The 17,478-nt window shown below is 49.5% G+C and overlaps 1 protein-coding gene across 11 annotated transcripts in view; it reads right to left on the bottom strand.

The window, feature by feature from the left end:
• Positions 1 to 869: 869 nt before the first annotated feature.
• EPHX2 (epoxide hydrolase 2) overlaps positions 870 to 17,478 on the bottom strand; it is a 58,374-nt gene continuing 41,765 nt past the window's right edge. For 10 of the 11 annotated variants that reach the window (XR_013397214.1, XM_077943294.1, XM_077943300.1 and 7 more), the window contains 7 exons: positions 9,064 to 9,135; positions 7,255 to 7,288; positions 5,137 to 5,239; positions 4,254 to 4,323; positions 1,961 to 2,041; positions 1,543 to 1,601; positions 870 to 1,346 (listed from right to left, as the gene is read on the bottom strand). Coding sequence is in view for 9 of the 11 variants with exons in the window: in XM_077943294.1 (XP_077799420.1) it covers positions 1,268 to 1,346; positions 1,543 to 1,601; positions 1,961 to 2,041; positions 4,254 to 4,323; positions 5,137 to 5,239; positions 7,255 to 7,288; positions 9,064 to 9,135 (498 nt within the window). In the remaining 2 variants the exon portion in view is untranslated. Of the gene's footprint in view, positions 1,347 to 1,542; positions 1,602 to 1,960; positions 2,042 to 4,253; positions 4,324 to 5,136; positions 5,240 to 7,254; positions 7,289 to 9,063; positions 9,136 to 10,284; positions 15,126 to 17,478 lie in introns of those variants that run through there. The other variant, XM_077943301.1, reaches the window with a different exon arrangement.

Genomic DNA, 17,478 nt, shown 5'->3' with positions numbered 1-17,478 from the left:
ACTCATGCCCGTCAGCATGCCGAACTCAGCTTGGAGGGGCCATTTCTTCAGCAAGCTTCCCCTCGCAAGTGCAGCGAGGCCATTGTGTGTGCATCTGTGAGCCTGATAACCATGCAAGGCGGGCAGGGAGAAAGGGCTCGGGACCCAGCTTATGGGCTTGGAGGAGGTGGCAGGAGGAACATTCCAGGCAAAGAATGAGTAAGTCGGGCAGAGGGTTAAGGAGGACCAGCACCTGCGAGTGTGCTGCTGGAGGGCAGTTAGGAATTGGAGGGTGATGGGGCCGGGCTTGGGGTGGGCAGGGGCAGTGGGGGAGGCCCTGCAAGGTTCAGGATCCAACCACGTGGGCGGCAAGACCCGTGAAGAGGCTGCTGCTCCAGCACTCTGGGGCCAGAAGCAGGGCAGGGGAGAGACCACTGCAGGAGACACATCAGTGAGACAGGCACCTAACTGGATGTGACAGGAGGGAGGAGAGGGCAGAGGGGAAGACGGGCTGGATCTGCCTGAGCCTCATGGCAGCTGCTGCTATTTCACTTTAAACTCATTAAAATTCAATGGAATTTAAAATTCGCTTCCTCAGCCTCACTAGCACATTTCGCATGCTCAAGGTGCGCATTTGTGCCTGAGCAAAATCTGCTAGGGAAGCTGGGAGAAAGGCAGGTGGCTACCTGTAGCCAGTGGCTGCTTTAGGGGACAGAGCACAAGAGACACTGCCATCCCCGTAGAAGTGTCTCCTGGCCAGCAAGGCCTAGATCATGCAGCACCTCGGAGCCCAGAACAGGGCTCAAAAGCAGAGAGAAAGGGCTCATCCCAACGCCATGCATTCTCCTTGAACGGTCACTCCACCTCTCCAAGAACAGCGACCAGCAGCATAGTCATCTTAGCTTTATTGAGTAACGCATCCCAATCTCTACTAAGATTCTTCTCAGTGAATGGCTGATTTTTCTGCAAAACTATGGATTGGTCAGTTAAAGAGAAATCACCACCTCGCCACCCCATTCTGTCCCCCAACAGGACACTAAGGGTTCTTAGAGATAAAGGGACGATGCATTCATGCTTGGAGAACTAATCACACCTGATTTCTCTGGGATCTAAAATAATGTCAAATTTGATTCGCTTTAGGTAATGAAAATCTTTTTTTTTGCAAACCTCTTCAAAGCAATGCTGCCATCCATGAGAGATGTGTGTAAGGCCACCTCTGTATACTAAGAATGATGCCCCAGCAGGCGGAAGGACGGCACACCTGCTGAGCGTGGATGCACGCTGCGTGCTACATCTTTGAGACCACCGGTGGGTTCCGGGCATCAGACTCCAGCCACTTAATGAGGATCTGATTCACCTCGGCGGGCCTGGAGGAAAGGGAGAAGAAAAAAAACAAAGCCATTCACACTTGTCTGTGCCTACCCACCCAACTCGAAGGCAGAGGTAAGTGATATGAGTGGCTAAGCCAGGCCAAAGCCACCACAATGAAACCAGGAAAGCTTTTATGGAAGGTGAACAGGGGGCCCTGCTCTCCCTGACCCCAGGAGCCCCCAACCTCCTTACTTGTCCATCTGTGTCCAGTGCCCACAGTCCTCAATGTGTCCCCTTTTCAGGTGGGGAATCTGAAAGGAAACCCCATGCAGGAAGGTAAATGGAAGAATGCAGATGGGTGTGTCTCAGGTTAGAGCAACGGGAAATGGACGCCTTCTCTCTGCTCCCCGCAGGCCACCCTGCCCGAACCCTGCATGACTTAGGAAGGGAATAATGAGTGAACGAAACCCCACATCCATGCAGGGGAAAGGAAGGCACAGTCACGGTTGCTGCTTGCAAGCGGGGGACAGTGATGTTACTGAAGTGCTTCAACTGCGGTCCCATCCACATGACAAGGTGTATCCTCTGCTGCCATCTTCCCTCTGAGCACCCTTGCCCGTGCCCTCTCCCGGGGGGCACCGATGACCCCTGTGCAGGGCCATTCCCTCACCCAGTCCTCCATGTGCTTGGACATCTGAGGAACGAGCACGAAGTCCTTCTCCGCCGTGACCATCAGGGCCGGAATCAGGATCTGGGGAGAGAACAGGAAACAGGAGTGGCTGGCACTCCACAAGGGAAGCCCTCCCTTCTCCCATGAAAGACCCCTGCCCACCGCCCTGCTGTGGTCCTGACGTTGTATCTGCCAAACTTTGCACAACAGACTCATGGTTATTACTGGAGATCTTTAAAATGACAGCTTCAGCAGTGCAGAGGCCAACATGGGTCTGGTGTGTGCAGACGTGTGTGAGTGAGAACGTGTGCAGAGCTGCGTGTAACTGGGAGAACTGAATCGACCGCACCAAGAGGGAAGACACCCTTGAATGAAGATCAAGATTCCTCTTCTCTGAATTAAACAGACGCTTAAAAGGGGCAGCCAAGGTTCCAGAGAGAATGGGGGCAGTCACAATAGTTATCAATGTGACATGAACAGCAGCAAAATGACTTCCCTTTTAACTGCAGGCAAATGAGTTGAACGCAGGGAGGCAGGCACAGGAAGGCCAGGAAACCTCTGTGTTTTTTTATTTGTTCTCGCTCCACCATTACCCTAGTTTCCAAGCACCTTTGACCCATCCCTGGTTGAGGAACTTGCACTATTTTCATTTACACATGGACTGATGGGCGTCTCTCCGCACCCCTCCCTCCTCCCATAACCAGGAGCCAGGAGAAGGTCAAAAATGATTTTGTGGCTACAATGAATACTGAGGCTTCTATGAGGTTTGTAAACTCTAGAATGTTCCAAGCTAAAATGTGAACTGGGTAGGGGGTGGCAGGGGGGCGGGATGGGAGGAGGTGGGGGAGGAGAGAGGAAGATCCGACCGGAAACTGCGGAAGAGAGGCTGGGCGCAGTGGCTCAGGCCTGTCATCCCAGCACTTTGGAAGGCCGAGGTGGGTGGATCACCTGAGCTCAGGAGTTTGAGACCACCCTGCCCAACATGGTGAAACCCTGTCTCTACTGAAACACAGAAAATTAGCAGGTTGTGGTGGTACACTCCTGTAATTCCAGCTGCTTGGGAGGCTGAGGCAGGAGAATTGCTTGAACCCAGGGGCAGAGGTTGCAGTGAGCCGAGATCACGCCACTGCACTCTAGCCTGGGCAACTGAGCAAGACTGTTTCTAGAAAAAAAGAAATTGCGGAAGAGGAGGGTTTCTGACCTTAGCACCATTGGCATTCACCTTTCCAGTGCCTTTGTCAATATTTTCCTCCACGCTTTGAGAGATTTTGTCTGTCCAACTGCAGTTTGGTCATTTTCGTCAGTCATATGATGACAATGACAAGGAACACTAATGGAGCTACTAGGTTCCCAGTACTGCTTGTAACAGGTCATGTGCCTTCACCCATTTCATCCTTACACAGCTCTATGAGGGAGGCACTGTTCTTGCCACTTCCATATTGCAGAAGAAGCAACAGTGGATCAGAGGGGTTAAGTACCTTTCCCAGGGTCACACAGGGATTAGACTCAGCCCATGTGCTTCCCAGCCTGCTCTTAACCACGATGTTATCTACTCTAGTGCCTCAAGACCTAACTTCGGGAGGTCAAGACCTGGTCTGTTTACACACCATGGTATCCCAGGGTCTCGCAGGAAGCCTGGCACGTAGCAGTGTGTTCACTTACAGAGTGAACCAACAAGGTAACCAGGGTTACTGAGTGAGCTGATGAAGGCCTGGTGACCTGCGCAATCACACTGGGGAATAATTTGACTTCCCTTAGATTTTTAAACATTTTGAATGTAAACTGGGGACCTCTATTACTCCTTCTGCAGACCCAGAGATTGGAAACCCATCTTCTGCTTGACAAATGAGGAAACTGAGACTCAGAGATTCGCTTGTGCAAGGTGACTCAACCAGAGGCTAAAGTCACATCTCTGAGAGCGCCTAATGCTCCTCCGGGGCTGGGAGCTCCAGTATCCACATCGCTTCTGGGAGGCGCCCTGGGCCATCTGCAGCCCTGGCTTGGGGTATCACCAGGGGACCTGGGGATTCCGGATGGATGCTGCAGTAACCTGGACACACCCCACCTCCATCCCCAACGTCACCCTCTACCATCCCAAGGGAAATACCAGCAAGAAAGATCCTAATGGGAAACCCCTGAAGGGAGTCACTTCCCAAACCCCAAAGGGAAAGGAGGTAGCCAGCAGTTCTGTCCATGACCAGCTGTGGCCCAGGTCATATCAGCTCAGGCCAATGGGAAGCCCCATGGGTGGGTTCTGGGGTGCAGAGGAGACCACACTGAACCTGGCACTCACCTTCCGCCCCAAGCTTTTGCAGGCCCACTTCCAGTTCCTTTCCATGTTTCGGTACCAGTTTAGAGGACCTCTGGGGAGAGATCAGAAAGTAAAAAGAGGGAGGCGGTAAGTAGACGGCTCTGCTACACACACCAACAGAAACCTGCTCTGCACGGCCAGTCATCCTGGGAAGAGCAAAGCCTCCTGCAGGGGCAAGAGAATAGAGCCCAGGACCCACGCCGTGCTGTCGGGCGCAGTTGCCAGGCTCTAGCAGCGAGGCCTTATGCAAGGACACAGGACTCCACTGAGTGAACTGGCAGCCTCTGGGTGGTCTTCTGGGACACACAGAAGCCGGCCCTACAGGACTGTCCAGGGAATGTCATCGTGTCGCCTTGGAGGCTGGGGAGGTTGCTGATGCTGGGGACCTTGGTTGAGCAGCCTCACCATCCAGAGGCCGCTCGCCTGCCCCAGGGAGCCCACTTGAGAGGGACACAGGGAGGTGGAGCAAAGATGCCCCCTCCTAATATGACATCGGGAAGTAGGGCAAATGCACCAAAATGTATGCACTTTTTGAGTTTATGTGGATTTTTATGTTTTTCTGAAGAAAGAGCCGAGTTGCCATCTGATTCTGTGAGGAGCCATGACTGAAAAGTAGTTGACAACCTCTGCCCTATGGGGGCTCCGCAAGCATAAGGAAGAACAAGCTGAGTGTCCCAAACTAGAGCAGGCTGAGCGCCATAAAGTAGTGAGCCTCCTGACACTGGAGGCATTCAAGCAGAGGCCAGCCTGGCACCCATGAGGGCTGTGGTGGAGGAGAACTGGGCCTCACCCTCCACCCTGAGGGCTGAAGATCACTCTCTGTCGATCGTCTTTCATCTGTGTCTGGGCCCTGCGCTCTCTTTACCTGAAACCAGACTTCTTGAACTGCTGCACATAGAACTGGATTTCCTCCTCGGTGACCATCCTGCTGAGGCTGGGCTCTTCTGGGGTCCTTACAAAAAGTCCTCCTGCAAAAAAAGCCACCTGAATGGGGAGGCTGAGGCAGGAGAATGGCGTAAACCCGGGAGGCGGAGCTTGCAGTGAGCCGAGATCCGGCCACTGCACTCCAGCCTGGGCGACAGAGCGAGACTCCGTCTCAAAAAAAAAAAAAAAAAAAAAAGCCACCTGTTGACTTTCCCGTCCCCGGGCCAGGGTTCTGCGTTTTAAGGCCTCTAACGGAGGCTGGGTACCTCACTGCCTCTCACAGACCATCTGAACTTGCGCAAGGCCTTGTGAGCGCCTCCATCTTTTGTTCCCTTATCCTTTGCCAGAGTGAGCCCACCTCCTCGAAAGCTCCAAGCTGTGATCTCACGGTCACACTGCAGGCTGATGTTCCCTCCCACCTAGCCATGACATCACCGGCTATTATCACAGCTCCTGGACCAACCACAGTCGCCGGCTTTTTCAGGCACACAGCAGCTATATCCCAGACCCTACCAGCCCCCAGATCCTGCTCTCCCCCCGTCTAAACCTTTCCCAGCCAGCTTAACTGTGACCCTTCGGAGATATTGCCAGAGATTCTTGGAATTTTCCTACGGGCTTGCTCTGTTTTTCCTCTTAGGCAGGAAGAGAACCCAGGCCAGAAGGCTGGATCCTGTCGCCTCCCGCGCGCTGCACAGACCCTCTATGGTATCCCACTGTGGACCCCTATCTTGTCTTCAAGGTGCTGCACAGTCCCCCCAGAGGATGGCCTGTGATGACCCTTGGCAGCCCAGGGACCACTGCAATTTCACAGGGCACAGCCTCAGTGCTGGTGCCTGAACAGGGCCAGTCGGCATTTTCAGATTCACGAAGACCCAGAGGCAGAGCAGCTGGCCATTCCAGGCTTTTGTGAGACATATCAAAGGGGTATGTGACCAGTGTGTCACCCTGTGATGAAACCACCCTAAGCCTCCCCACTAGGCGGGTGCCCCAGGCTCACTGTACCTCAGGGCCCCTCTGCGTGCATCCCAGCTGCTCTGCCTCCCATGAGACAGTGGGCTCACCCAGGGTGGCCACGCTGCTTCATGTGTCTGGGTGTCTGAGCATGCAGCCCTGGCCTCATACCCAGCGTGTGCTCACAGCATTTGAGGAATGAATGAATGGGTGAATGAATGAGTGACAGACAGGGTGAAGGAATAAAGGAATGTGGGTGTGGGGGAGGGAAGGGAGATGTTCTTTGAGCAGTGACAAGAGCATGGCCTGCAGGGTCAGAGGAGTTTAATCCCAGCCCAGCCACTTTGGACAAGTTACTTAACCCTCTGAGACCTGTTTTCCTCTTTGGAAATTAAAAATAGTAGCACTTTTCGGAAAGCTTTGAGGATCATAAATAATTTATCTAAAGGGGGTTAGTCCAGAGTTTTATACAGATGGTCAGCACGTGCCCAGACAAGTGACAGTGGTCATCATTATTCACAAAAATACAAGTGAATGATGTCAAGGCCACAGTGCTGCAGCAAAAATAAGGTCTTGTGGGAAGAGTGCTGGATCTAGGGGCCATGGGGATGAGCTCCAGTCAAATCTCAACTCTGACCCTTCACTCATACCCAACCCAGGAGGGAGACAAGGATGGGCTCCATGTGGGGGAACTGGAAACGTGGCACCTGGATGGAGAGGGGCCAGTGGACTGCAATGGAGGAGACCTGGGCATGGGACCCACCCACTCCACCTGTATACACCGGGTGACCCCCGTAGAGGTAAGATCTCAATCCTGGGGTCCTTATCAGCAGAGGGTGGATTTTGCCCTGGACAAGCTCTAAGACTCCTCCAAGCTCTTACTGTTTAAGATCTTGAAGCCACAGCTCCCTCAAGAGTAGGAACTCCAGGCTGTGTGCTCAGGCCTGGGGTTAGAGTCAGCCCTATGCAGGCCAAGGAGACCCTGGTTGGGCAACTTTAAGTTCAGAGCTGGAGGGCTCAGGCCTTCTGCCCATAGCAGTTACAGGCAGAAACATCCATTTAACATTCAGCTGGTTCCCAATGTGGCTCTCCCAAGCATGTCTCTTACCCATTTCACAGACTTTATGCATGGATAAAACACTCTGTAGGAAGAAAAGAGAAGAGTTACAAATGACGTCATGGGTGATGCAAAGGAAATATGCTCATCTGAAAACGCTGTTACGACAAATGACCTCTAAGTACCATGCAGACTGTAACAAACACATGGAACTCCCAAGAGAGCCAGGGACCCCCTCACAGGAGTCAAGTAAAGAGGGAGCTCACAACCAAAGCTCTGGGCTGAGACTGCCCCAGGGCCCTTGCAGACCTTGGTAATGTGAAGACCTAGGTTTATCAACCAATAGGAACAAGAAAAGAGACCTTAGGCCTATGATGAGAAGTCGGAGATGTGATATTCCATGCCACTCCATGGTAAAGCCAGTAAATCTGGGGTCTCTGACATGCTATACCTTCAGTGAAAAAATTGATGAGAAAAAAAACCCCTCATGATGATAAAGATGTTAAAGGAATTCGTCTGTTTCAGCTTGGTACTAAGAGGAAACCAAAAGACACCCCCTTGGGAATTCACAGCTCTAGGCCTGCCTTCCCAACTGCTTGGATTTGAGTTTGCATTCTCTGCATGATCTGGAAACCCCCAAGGTGTGAAGTAAACAAGAACAACAACAACAACAACAAAGTGAGCCTAGGCTGGTAATGCTCCCAGGATGCTTGGCAGAAGAAATCCTTAACCACTCAAGGAGTCATTTCCTCAAGCCCAACTGAAGCAGACAGGTACAGATTAAGTACTGCTGAAGATGAGTTTATAAACCAAATTTACAAAACCCACACTCACATAACAAGGCCCCACAGCAAAAGGCAGCAAAAGGAGCAGTGAAATATGACTCTCCAAAAACATCAAATAATAGAGCTTGCAAGAGGGAGAGAGAGACAGAGAGAGAGAAAAAAAAAAAGAATTAGAAATGAATATACTTCAAATAATTGAAGACATAAAAGGAACTGAAAAATAAGAATACAAGACTCTATCAAAAGAGATCAGAATGATTTGAAAAAGAACCAAATAAAACTTTCACAAATTAAAAAAAACTATTTATTGAAATTAATACTTCAAAGATGGGTTAAACTGCAGATCAGACCTGCAGTGTCCAGGATAATTAATTGGCTTAGACAATTAACATACAGGGGGTTAGACCCGAGGCTGACTCACAAGCAAAGACAGAATTTTCTAAAAGAAAACACCCTAAAATTCTATACTCAGATAAATGATTCTTTAAGATTAAAATTAAGATGTCTTCAGGCACCACAATCTGAATTTACTACCAACAGACTCTTATTGAGAGAACTACTAAAGGGGATGCTTCAGGAAGAAAGAAACTGAACTCAATGCAAATGAGTGAGATGCAAGAAGTAATCAGTAAAGAAAGTGGAAAATATGGGACAGGGAGCAGGAATTGACTGTATATAAAACAACAATAGTGATGATGACTCCTAACACGTAAGACAGGAGGGTGCAGGTTACAGAGTTAAAGGTTTTTAAACTCCTCTGCTTCAAGAAGAGAGTTGGGGACAGCAATTAATTTTGGACTTGGGTAAACCAATTATGCATGTTAAAATGGTAATGGTAATAGCATAATTTCTAAGCTATCATTATTATAATCATTCTCTGACCTTGTGTGTCAGTGGGGATATAAATTTTCCCACTAAGGACGGACCAGGAGAGTGGGGACCTCAATTACCCTGACTACAGAAACGAAAGAAAAGGAGGCCAGATTGCTACTCCTGGTCCCTGCCACACACTAGGTACCCTACTTCCTTCACAACTGCCCCCTCCTGTTTTTCTGCCCCCGTCCCCACCCCTCACCTCATCGCTTGCTCTGAAGAGGCTTTTGAAAGTCCGACTCAGGTTCTGTTCCAGTTCAGCCTCAGCCACTCCCTAAAACAATCAAGAAAGCAAAATGAAGGACCCTCTAGAAATTGTGGAAACTGTTCCCCTCCTTCATCTGACTGAAAGCAAGAAGCCCCTACTTGTGCCCCATCTAGCCCAAGTCTCATCAGAATAGCATCCATTTGAATTTTCATCTTAAAACATTTTTTAAAAGGTTAACATAAAATACAAGATGCTAACTGTAGTTTCCCATGGGAGGCAGATTCATAGATGCTGCTTTCTTTGTGTTTTTCAATATTCCTATAATGAGAAGGTACTACTTATAAGAATCTCTCAAAAGGAGTTGGGAGGAGGCTGGTAGAGGAACGGGTTGGAGGCTGACTGGTGGTAAGAAGAAGAGCGGGGCTCCAAGGATTCTGAGAAACCAAGGGGAAAAGCCAAAAACTATAAGCCAAATGCTCTTCCATCCAGGCATCTAAATTTCGCTATATTGAGGCCAGGAGTTTAAGACCAGCCTGGGAAACATAGGGAAACCCCATCTTTACAAAGAAATTTAAAGAATTTTTTTCTGCTCTAGAAACTTCAAAACCAACTCCTTTGATTTGGGTCTTAATTGTTACAGACCATTAGATTGCCGATGGATTATATTCCACAAACAGGACAGCGAGGTTTCTACTGTTAAAGAGCTGGGACACGTAGCCTTTCTGGTGACAAATGACCAGGTTCTTCCAGTTCTTGAGAGCGGTATGGCATTGAATTACCCAGTCGACACACAGTTCTCTGGCTGTTTCCAGGTCTCTGGTTTGTGCATGGGGGGAGTTCTCTGACCTGAACTTGCTTCATCAGTTCCACAGACACTGAGCTCCTTCTCTGGCAAACTGGACCAAGAGATGCCAATGTACAAAATACGCTTCAGAACCTTCTTGGTGGACCAGAGGATGGGGGAGGGGCTTGGATGAGGACTAAAGTGAAGTGTCCAGGTCACTGAATGTCATGTGCTGAGGGCTAGAGAGGAGATTCCTACTGGAGACTCAGGGTGTGGAGTCTTCCTCTCCTGCTTCCCCTCTCCTTCCTACCCCAACACCCTCCAGGAACACTTCAGCAAAGCAGACACCAAGAACAGGGGCATGGCTGGAAGGTGATGAGAGATCCATCCATGGATCCTACTCTCCTAGTAGGGGTAGCCTGGTTCATGGAGCATAAGAGGACAATGTTAATTCAATCTGTCTTTTCCAGAAGTTGAAAGACGGTGAACCTGAAAGCTATTCCAGATGCACTTTAGGAGAAAACAGCTGTCCTGGAGGCAGAGATCCACTAGGGGCAACCATTCAGAAATAATAAAGATCTTGGCCGGGCGCAGTGGTTCACGCTGTAATCCCAGCACTTTGGGAGGCCGCGACAGGCAGATCACCTGAGGTCAGGAGTTCGAGACTGGCCTGGCCAATACGGTAAAACCCCATCTCTACCAAAAAAACAAAATTGGTCAGGCATGGTGGTGCACGCCTGTAATCCCAGCTACTCAGAGGCTGAGGCAGGAGAATCACTTGAACCCAGGAGGCAGAGGTCACAGTAAGCCAAGATCTCACCATTGCACTCCAGCCTGGGCAAAAAGAGCAAAACTCCATCTCAAAAAACTAAACTAAACTAAACTAAACTAAACTAAACTAATTTCTGCAACACAGCTGCTGCTGAGGGACTAGTGCTACAGGAGGGAACTGAGTTAAGTGTGGTAATGCCAACTGACTCTCCTCTCCTTCCTTCTAACCACCCACCTGCACGCACCCAAACACCAGCTGAACTGGTCTGCAGGTGTTTTCTGAGCAGGCTTCCTACTTGCTGGCCTCCCTGGTTTAACACATTGTGACCTTCACCAACAGCATGGACTTCTATCAGTTTGGCCTTCGACACCAGACCCAAACGCTGCCTTCTCCATGAGGTTCCACCTTTCCCACCACCAAGGGGTAACTCTGCTTTTCTTGGATCCTGCAGAGCCTTGAGTGTGCTCTCCTGGGATCCCCTTAGGGGCAGGGACTCATCCTGTTCTCAGCAGCATCTGTGGCTACCCTTGAGATAGAGTCAGAGGAGAGGAAGATCCTAAGGCCACATACACGAAGCATTCGTTCCAGCGACCTGCAGTCCTCAGTGCTTGCACATGTTGAGAGGTTACTTTTTTTTTTTTTTTTTTTTTTTTTGAGACGGAGTCTCGCTCTGTCGCCCGGGCTGGAGTGCAGTGGCCGGATCTCAGCTCACTGCAAGCTCCGCCTCCCGGGTTTACGCCATTCTCCTGCCTCAGCCTCCTGAATAGCTGGGACTACAGGCGCCCGCCACCTCGCCCGGCTAGTTTTTTGTATTTTTTTTAGTAGAGACGGGGTTTCACCGTGTTAGCCAGGATGGTCTCGATCTCCTGACCTCGTGATCCGCCCGCCTCGGCCTCCCAGAGTGCTGGGATTACAGGCTTGAGCCACCGCGCCCGGCCTTTTTTTTTTTTTTTTTTTGAGACGGAGTCTCGCTCTGTCGCCAGGCTGGAGTGCAGTGGCGCGACCTTGGCTCACTGCAAGCTCCGCCTCCCGGGTTCACGCCATTCTTCTGCCTCAGCCTCCTGAGTAGCTGGGACTATAGGTGCCCGCCACCACGCCCGGCTAATTTTTTGTATTTTTAGTAGAGACGGGGTTTCACCGTGGTCTCGATCTCCTGACCTTGTGATCCGCCTGCCTCGGCCTCCCAAAGTGCTGGGATTACAGGCATGAGCCACCACGCCCGGCCGAGAGGTTACTTTTTTTAGTTTTTTTTTTTTTTTTAGATGGAGTCTTGCTCTGTTGCCCAGGTTGGAGTGCAGTGGCGCAATCTCAGCTCACTGCCAAGATGGGTTCAAGAGATTCTCTTGCCTCAGCCTCCCAAGTAGCTGGGATTACAGGGGCCCGCTACCATGCCCAGTTAATTTTTTTGTATTTTTAGTAGAGACAGGGTTTCACCGTGCTGGTCAGGCTAGTCTCGAACTTCTGACCTCAAGTGATCCGCCTGTCTCGGCCTCCCAAAGTGCTGGGATTACAGGCGTGAGCCACCACGCCCGGTGAGACATTACTTTTTTTTGTTCTGCTCATCACTCCTCACGAGAGCTCTGGATCTGTACAGTGGCAGCACAGAAGAAACGGAGACGTTGATCATCTGGTGGTGCTGGATCTAGGGTTGGAGATTTTCTGATGAAAGCCATGTCTGCCTGTTAATGACAGTTCCCTCCATTTTGTAAGATTCAATTATAATGGTGTCAATGGCAGCCTTCTGCAACATGATGATGAATGCCACAGTGAGAAATAGCCATGGGAAGAAGCACATTTAAGTGATGGATGGAAGCCCAGGTCAGCTCTGTGTGTGTGGCTGTCGGTCATCATTCCTATTTACTGAGAGCAGTCCTCATCACAGAAACAGCTGCTGTTCATGAGCTCAGGGGTGCATTTCAGTGTTTGAAGGAACCCATGGAAGCCTAGAGAGGGCTTTGCCTCAAATGACCCTTAAAAGGGCAAACGATGTCAAAAAGTCAGTAAAGAAAATCAAAGAGAGGCTGGGTGGGGTGGCACAAGCCTGTAATCCCAGCACTTTGGGAGGTCCAGGCAGGAGGACTGCTTGAGGCCAGGAGTTTGAGACCAGCCTGAGCAACAATAGAGACCCTGTCTCTACAAGAAAAATTTCAAAAATCAGCTGGGCATGGTGGTGCATGCCTGTAGTCCCAGCTACTGGTGAGAGTGAGGCAGGAGGACTGATTCAGCCCAGGAAGTCAAGAACGCAGTGAGCTACGATTGTGCCACTGCACTTCAACCTGGGCAACAGAATGAGACCCTGTCTCTTAAAAATAGTCAGAGAGAAAAAAGGTAAATAAATCTGTTCACTCACATGAAAGTGCAGCAGAGCAATGGAAAGAATAAGATGAAGCTGGGAGCCAGAAAGGAGAGAAGATGACAGAAGATAACGTTTGTCCTCTGCTTATGAACTTAGCTGAGACCTTCCGACTCTCTTTAATCTACAAAGGTAAGACTATATCTTTAAATCCTACAGACCAATGACAAATTTCCTGTCTGCCCTGGATAGGGGCTCCTCCTTTTATGTTTCTGTGCACAGAAGTTAAAGGATGGACTTTAGAATCCAATAAACATGGTTTCAAGCCCGAGTACTGATAGTTACGAGCTGGGGAATTTCTTTCCCTAGAGCCTCAGTTTCCTCATCTGTAAAATGGGGATTTTGTAAGGATTAAATGAGATAATGCCCATATCTTACAATGCCTGACACGCAGGAGGCATGCCAATAAATATTAATATCACTACCTCCATTATTATTATTATTTGTTTAGAGACAGGGTCTTGCTCTGTTGCCCAGGCTGGAGTGCAACCTCAAACTCCTGGACTCAAGTGACACTCCTGCTTCAGTATGCTGAGGAGCTGGGATTACATGTGCGTACCACCATGCCTGGGTAACTTTTAAAAAATTTTTGTAGAGATGGGGTCTGGCTATGTTGCCCAGGCTGGTCTCAAACTCCTGGCCAAGTCATCCTCCCACCTTGGCCTCCCAAAATGCTGGAATTATAGGCGTGAGTCACTGCACCTAGCTGATTTTTAAAAATTTTAAATTAATATCTAATTAGGGCTCTTTAAATGATATCATCTTGGCTTTAGATTGGGCCCTAGATCTAATGACCCGTGTCCTTATGAGAGAAAGAGGGAAACTGAGACATACAGAGACACAGAAAGGAGGATGCCACACAAAGACGGAGGCAGGGACGGGAGGGATGCGTCTACAAGCTGAGGAACACCAGGAATTGCCAGCAACTGCCAGGGGCTGGGAGACAGGCATGAAACGGACTCTCTCTCAGGAGCCCCTAGAAGGGACCAACCCTGCCAAGACCCTGATTTTGGACATCTAGCCTCAAGAACTGTCGAGAATTCACTTCTGTGGTTCTAACTCACCCAGCTTGTGGTACTTTGTTATGGCAGCCTCGGGAGTGGGAACACAAAAGGAGGAGCCCCTATCCAGAGCACACAGGAAATTTGTCATTGGTCTGTAGGATTTAAAGATATGGTCTTACCTTTTGTAAATTAAAAAGAGTCAGAAGGTCTCAGCTAAGCACGTAAGCAGAGGACAAATGTTATCTTCTGTTATTTTCCTCCCATTCCTGGCCCCCAGCTTACACTAAAGCATGTCTCCAGGGAGTATCTTGATGTGGGGGCTGAGGGGAGAGGGTGAGGAGGGAAAGGGGCCAGGGTCTTCATTACCCTGGGCTCAGAGGGGCCAGGCACTGTCCCCAGCAGCAACAGGCAGCAGGTGTGCCAACCACAGGGTGGGGTCTGGAGGGTCCCAGGATCCAAGATGCCCTGGACTTCCTCATCCCCTCAATTTACTTTCCATGTGCGTATTCAGCTCGCTGTCAGAGGAGCCCCCAGAAATGCAGGGCGCCACCAAGAAGATGGAGCTTTGTCTAGACTTTCCACTCAGCGCTGGTAGGGGCGGCGCTGTCAGTCACCTAATTTGCTAGGGAGGTGCCCCCACATCGGTGGGGGGCACAGGATTGCCTCCTGTGCTCAGCCCTCCTAACAGGGAGCGCTCCCCTCCACCATCCCAGGAGTTTCTCCTCTTTAATCTTCTCTTGTGTCCTTTCCAAGGTAGAGAACAGGTCTGCTGAGAGACTGCACTTAATTGTGGCTATTGTTTCGTGGGTGAGACAACGGAGGCAGCTGTTGAAGCCAAACTGCAGGTCCACGAAGCCCCCGCTCAGCCCTCCTGCCCTTTATAATTAATGCCAAAGGACGCCATCCAGGAGGGGAAGTGAACCCTCCGCTGGTCAGCGGGCTGGGCCAGTGATTCCGTTTCATGCTCCGTCTACCTTGCCAAAAATGACTCCAGTTCCTCTGGAAGTCTGCACCAGTGTTCTCCAAGACAGGCCAGGAGAAACAGTGGGGTGGTTGTCCCTGAGGTCAAAAACGCCAGTGGCTGGAAGCATCCGAAATCTGGGCAGACAGCAAACGGTGGACCTTTGACTCTCTGCGGTGTGGCTGGCCAGATGAGAGAGAGGTGTAAGACTTGGAGGGCTCTACAGGGACCCAGGGCACTGGGGGCCGCCTGCCACGTGCTGATGGTGCCAGCTCTTTCTGTCCATAACAGCACTGAGCTGGGCAGCCCATTTCACAGAGGAAGACGCTCAGCTCAGGGGCCTTAAGTGCCTCGTTGAAGGTCAGACAGATTATAAATGAGAACATCGGACTCCAAACCCCTCCATACTTGGTTCTTTTCACCACAACCTAACACAACACTGCCGATTTAAGACAATGAAAATAACCCTGCCAAGGGTTTCCTCCATAAAGGGCATAAAAATTAAAATAACGGCCAGGCATGATGGCTCATGCCTGTAATCCCAGCGCTTTCGGAGGCCGAGGCGGGCAAATCACCTGAGGTTGGGAGTTCGAGACCAGCCTGACCAACATGGAGAAATCCTGTCTCTACTAAAAATACAAAACTAGCTGGGCGTGGTGGTGCATCTCTGTAATCCCAGCTACTTGGGAGGCTGAGACAGGAGAATCACTTGAACCCAGGAGGTGGAGGTTGTGGTGAGCTCTGAGATCATGCCATTGCACTACAGCCTGGGCAACAAGAGCGAAACTCCATCTCAAAAAAAAAAAAAAAAAAAAATGTTAAAATAACAATAATTAAAGCTCGGTGTGTAAGGTAGCAAACAGTGGCACTTTCTTTTAAACTATAATTATTTGGCTGTAAAAAAAAAAATCACAATAATGTCCCTTAACAGAGGATTACATAATCCATAGTCTACCTGTTACAAAACCCCATGCAGTCATTAAAAAGAATGAGATAAATCTATATGTGCTGACAAAAAAAAAAATCTGTGCAATATGTACTAAAGGAAAAAGCAGCATGATTCCATTTATATGAAAAATCATATGTGTGTGTGCGCTCATACACACATGTATTTGCTTAAAAATATTCAAAAATAGTTTTAAAATATTTCAAAAAATGTCTGGGAAATACCAGACTATTAGTAGTAGCTACTAGTAGGTTGTCGGTGGGCAAAGGGGGATTCAGCTTTTTCCTTTACACAACTCAGGACTTTTTTTTTAATAGCAAGCATGAATTACTTCATAATTTCAAAACAAAAACAAAACCTAAAAATTAAACTCTGTAATTAATCACCAGCTGTCCCCATGGCCTGAAGGAGCTACTGTGTTCTAGAGACTAAGAAAGACTCAACAATTAGGCTGGCATGGCGGCTCTCACACCTGTAATCTCAGCAGTTTGGGAGGCTGAGGTGGGAGGATCAGTTGACACCAGGACTTGGAGACCAGCCTGGGCAACACAGCAGAAAAAAAAAAAAGAGAGAGAGAGACTCTCAATGTTTTGAGGGGAAACAAAATCATTTGTGGATGATTTTCAGCCAGGTAAAACTTTCTGCCTGTAATTTTTCTTTTCCCACATTTTCTCTCTGATCCTTAGTTTCTCATCTGGTTAAATACTTAAACAAAAGGGCTAGGTTTTTTTCTTCCTTTTTTTTTTTTTTTGCTCAGGTTGGAGTGCAGTAGCGCGATCTCGGCTCACTGCAACCTCCGTCTCCCAGGTTCAAGAGATTCTCCTGCCTCAGCCTCCCGAGCAACTGGGATTACAGGCACGCACCACCACGCCCAGCTAACTTTCGTATTTTTAGTAGAGACGGGGTTTCACCTTGTCGGCCAGGCTGGTCTTGAATTCCTGACCTCAGGTGATCCGTCTGCCTGCTGAGATTACAGATGTGAGTCACCACGCCCAGCCCAAAAGGGCATTTCTTTTGCCTGAAATCTGCCTCTAGCTTGCTATATGGTTCCAGACACATACATAGGTGCCTGCCACCCAGTCTTCCTCAAAGAAATACAAATACACACGTGCGGTTTCAGGAGGGAGAGAGCAGGGTTCACAGGATATCCTAGGCACATTCTGGTATGGGGGGCTGAGGGGGCGTAAGTATCCCCCAGGCCAAGTGAGGACTTTGGGAATCCTTAGAATTAAAACATGGAACAACTCAGCTGAAATGACCCAGCCGATTCCACTGGCCTTCGCTGTCAGAGCTGCCTGGTCTTCATGCTTTCTCACTATACACATGGAAAGCTGTCACCTCTTCTCTGAGAAGGAAAGAAAAACACGCCTTCTTTGTTTCCAGCAGACTTGGCAGATTCCCAGGCCAAGACTCAGCACATTGGCTAAGGGTTCAAAGAGCTATATTGGAGCTGACTCTAAACTTGGGAGTTAATCTAAGCCTCACCCTGCAGTGCTCAGCAGAGTTGAGCCAGAAGTGGGGAAGACAGGGCTGGATGCAGTGGCTCACCCAGCACTTTGGGAAGCTGAGGTGGGCGGATCACCTGAGGT

The sequence above is a fragment of the Macaca mulatta genome, chromosome 8 (assembly GCF_049350105.2).
Source record: "Macaca mulatta isolate MMU2019108-1 chromosome 8, T2T-MMU8v2.0, whole genome shotgun sequence".
In the NCBI taxonomy this organism is placed as follows: domain Eukaryota; kingdom Metazoa; phylum Chordata; class Mammalia; order Primates; family Cercopithecidae; genus Macaca; species Macaca mulatta.
Note: the sequence above shows the minus strand (reverse complement) of the source record. Positions and strands in the feature narration are given on the sequence as shown.